A 3,078-nucleotide genomic window follows, 5' to 3' on the forward strand; every position below is an offset into this window, starting at 1 on the left:
CCTGCTGAGTACAAACCCGCTTTGTTCCCAGGAGGTGAGTCGGACTGGATAAACAGAGCAGTCCCGTCAGCAGAATGCCTTTCCGTGGCTGGATCCCCTGCTGGCACTCTCACTGGAAGTTGGCTGCAACTCGTCAATGGGGATGGTTTTCTCCTGCCTGTGTTAGCATTCCCTCTTCCTGACTTTCCAGGGCTCAGGTGGGCACCGTGCAGCTGTATGGAGAAATGGGGTGCCTGGGGGCCACGTGTGTGTCATCAGCCTGTTCTTTCTGCTGTTAGCTAGGCAGGACTGTTTGACAAGCCGTGTTGAGTGCAGGCCAGGTATTGTTGGCTGGGCAGGGCTTGGAGGGTGATTGTTCACTGTGCCACATAGAGACATTTTGGGAGAGCAGGAGGTTTGGTGCCGTTGCAGGGAAGTTGTGTCTGACTGGATGGAGCAGGGACTGTCCTTGTGACGTGGGAGGAAAGCAGCCCGTGTCAGGGAGGGCTTGTGGGGAGGATGCTGATGTCCTGGCACCGCAGAGGGCAGTGCTCTGAAAGCACCTCACAGAGGTGTTGGCAGTGCCCATCTGGACCTCCAAAAAGGAGGTTCCCCATAGAACCCTCATAAAAAACCTGGCTGCTTATGGCCTGGATGAGCACACGATGTGTTGAATCAAGCACTGGCTGGACAGTCTGGCCCAAGGAGTGGTGGTCAATGGAGTCAAATCCAGCTGGTGGCCAGTCGCAAGTGGTGTTCCTCAGGGGTCAGTGTTGGGACTGTTTCTGTTTAACATCTTTATTGATGATTGTGATAAGGACACAGAGTGTATTATCAGTAAGTTTCCAGATGACACCAAGCTAGGTAGGAGTATTGGGATAGGGATAGTGTGAGGATAGGGAAGCTCTACAGAGAGACTTGGATAGATTAGATAGTTGATCTAATGTTAATGGTCTGGGCTTCAACAAGGCCAAGTGCTGGGTCCTGCCCTTGGGCCACAACAACCCCAGGCAAGGCTACGGGCTGGAAAGTGTCTGGCAGGAAAGGACCTGGGGGTTCTAATTGACAGGTGGCTGAAGATGAGCCAGCAGTGTGCCCAGGTGTCCAAGAAAGCCAATGGCATCCTGGCTTGTATTAGAAATAGTGTGACCAGCAGAAGTAGAGAGGTGATTGTCCCCCTGTACTCAGCACTGGTGAGACCACACCTGGAGTATTGCGCCCAGTTTTGGGCACCTCAATTCAAGAGAGATATCGAGGTGCTGGAGCGAGTACAGAGGAGGTCAATGAAGCTGGTGAAGGGCCTAGAGAATAAATCTTATGATAGCTGTGCCAATCCCACTGAAGCATGCATGGTAGGACTAAGTGAGTGGAGCTGTCTGTCCACCCAGCTCTGGTGGACTCAGGGCCCTGCGCTGCATGACAGGAAAGCACTGAGCTTCCTGCCCTCCTTTTGCTTCCTTCCTGACAGGAATTCTCTTCCAATCTTCTTGCTGCTTCTCCCCCTGCTGCAGCACAATTACATGTCCCCACAGAGATGTCCAGAGAGAAAGGACAAGGCAGGCTGGACCATGGGGGCTGCATTGCTGGAGACCCCTGGCTCCTGCGTCATCAAGGTCTGAAGTTGAGAGACCTCAGGACAGGACCTCTTCACACTGTTCCTGCTTCTTGTGCTTGGGGAGGGTTTTTTTTTTCTGAGGGTTTATGTGATCATTTCAGGTGTTTCTGGCTGCTAATGGCCTTTTCACTGTGTCTCAGCCTTAGGTACTGATCTGCCTTCAGACCCTACACAATGGAGGCTGGCTCTGTGGTCCGAGCAGTCTTTGATTTCTGTCCCAGTGTCTCTGAGGAGCTGCCCCTCTTTGTGGGAGATGTCATCGAGGTATTGGATGTGGTGGATGAGTTCTGGCTCCTTGGCAAGAAGGAAGGTGTCACAGGTAAGAGCTGAAAATGCCTGCAACTGGATCCATAGATGTGCCAGCTAAACATCCACTCTGTGAGCACATTTTCCCTTGGCCAGTGCCAACAACAAGTTTAGTTTTACTAAATCTGTCATGGGACTTTGCTTGGGACTGAGTACGTAGGTTCCCCACCACTGCTTTCCTGACAGCTTTGTGTCAACTGTTCAGGTAGCTTGTTTGTTGTTTTTTGAGAGAGATCAGTGGAGGATCAGTTATTGAGGAGATCAGAGCTTCAGAATACTAGCTGGTCCATCCTCAGTGGTAGTTCAGCCCATTTCTTGGCTAGTTTATACACTGACCCACTGTGGCAGTGGAAGAGGAGAGAGGAAACAGATGCGCTGAGAGTGGAAATGCATCCACATTCAAGTGACCTCATCAGGTCAAGTCAGTGGGAGGCACAGCAACAGAGTCTGTGTGTCCTCCTGAGCCCTCTGACCCCAACACGACTTCCTCCTTTCTGCTTTCAAGCATTTCCTGCAAAAGCTGCCATCGATATTTGGGTTCCTGAAGTAGTGTCCAAATCTGTCACACTTTTGGAGGGGTGTGAGACATTTCTGAAGCAGCAAAATGCTCTTAGTGAAACACTTAAGAGTCTCACAGTCCCTTTTTAAGCGGGTCTTTCTCATCTTAAGACTGATGTTGAGAGGATGTGTGCTCTCTCAGGGAGATGAAAACCAGGCCACTTCGAAGCAGAAGCCTGACTCTGTCCTCAGCATGAGGGTGGGACCCCAGAGTTTTTTCCCTGACCATGGAGATGGGGCTGCTATTGCAGCAGCAGTCTGGGCTGTGCTAACAGCTGCGGGCTGTCTCCTGGCTAAAACAAAGATGGGTTGTAGCAAAGGTGGAGAGGAGGACTTCTGTGCTCCACGTAGGTGATAAATGGCATTGAATGAGTGACTGCCTGTTCCTGCTAGTTCTGAAGTCATTGGGCACAGATTACTTCTGCACAAATCACCACTATTTACTTCACCACATTTTTTTCTCCCAGCTTAACTGATGTGCTTGTTGAAACTTGATGAAGCTATTAAGGAATAATAAACAGATGTGTGTTGTAGCTCAAAGATAAAGAAACACACTGAAGTAAAATCCAGTGGTTTTTAATGACCTTTAACTCAAAACCCACTTGCATTCCTACTTTCCT

At 50.2% G+C, this 3,078-nt stretch overlaps 1 protein-coding gene across 1 annotated transcript in view; it reads left to right on the plus strand.

The window, feature by feature from the left end:
• The first annotated feature begins 1,768 nt into the window (after positions 1 to 1,768).
• DNMBP (dynamin binding protein) overlaps positions 1,769 to 3,078 on the plus strand; it is a 24,440-nt gene continuing 23,130 nt past the window's right edge. Inside the window, exon 1 of the mRNA XM_010000054.1 lies at positions 1,769 to 1,913. Coding sequence (XP_009998356.1) covers positions 1,769 to 1,913 — 145 coding nt within the window. The remainder of the gene's footprint in view (positions 1,914 to 3,078) is intronic.

This window comes from Chaetura pelagica, unplaced genomic scaffold (assembly GCF_000747805.2).
Source record: "Chaetura pelagica isolate M959 unplaced genomic scaffold, ChaPel_1.0 scaffold436, whole genome shotgun sequence".
Lineage (NCBI taxonomy): Eukaryota > Metazoa > Chordata > Aves > Apodiformes > Apodidae > Chaetura > Chaetura pelagica.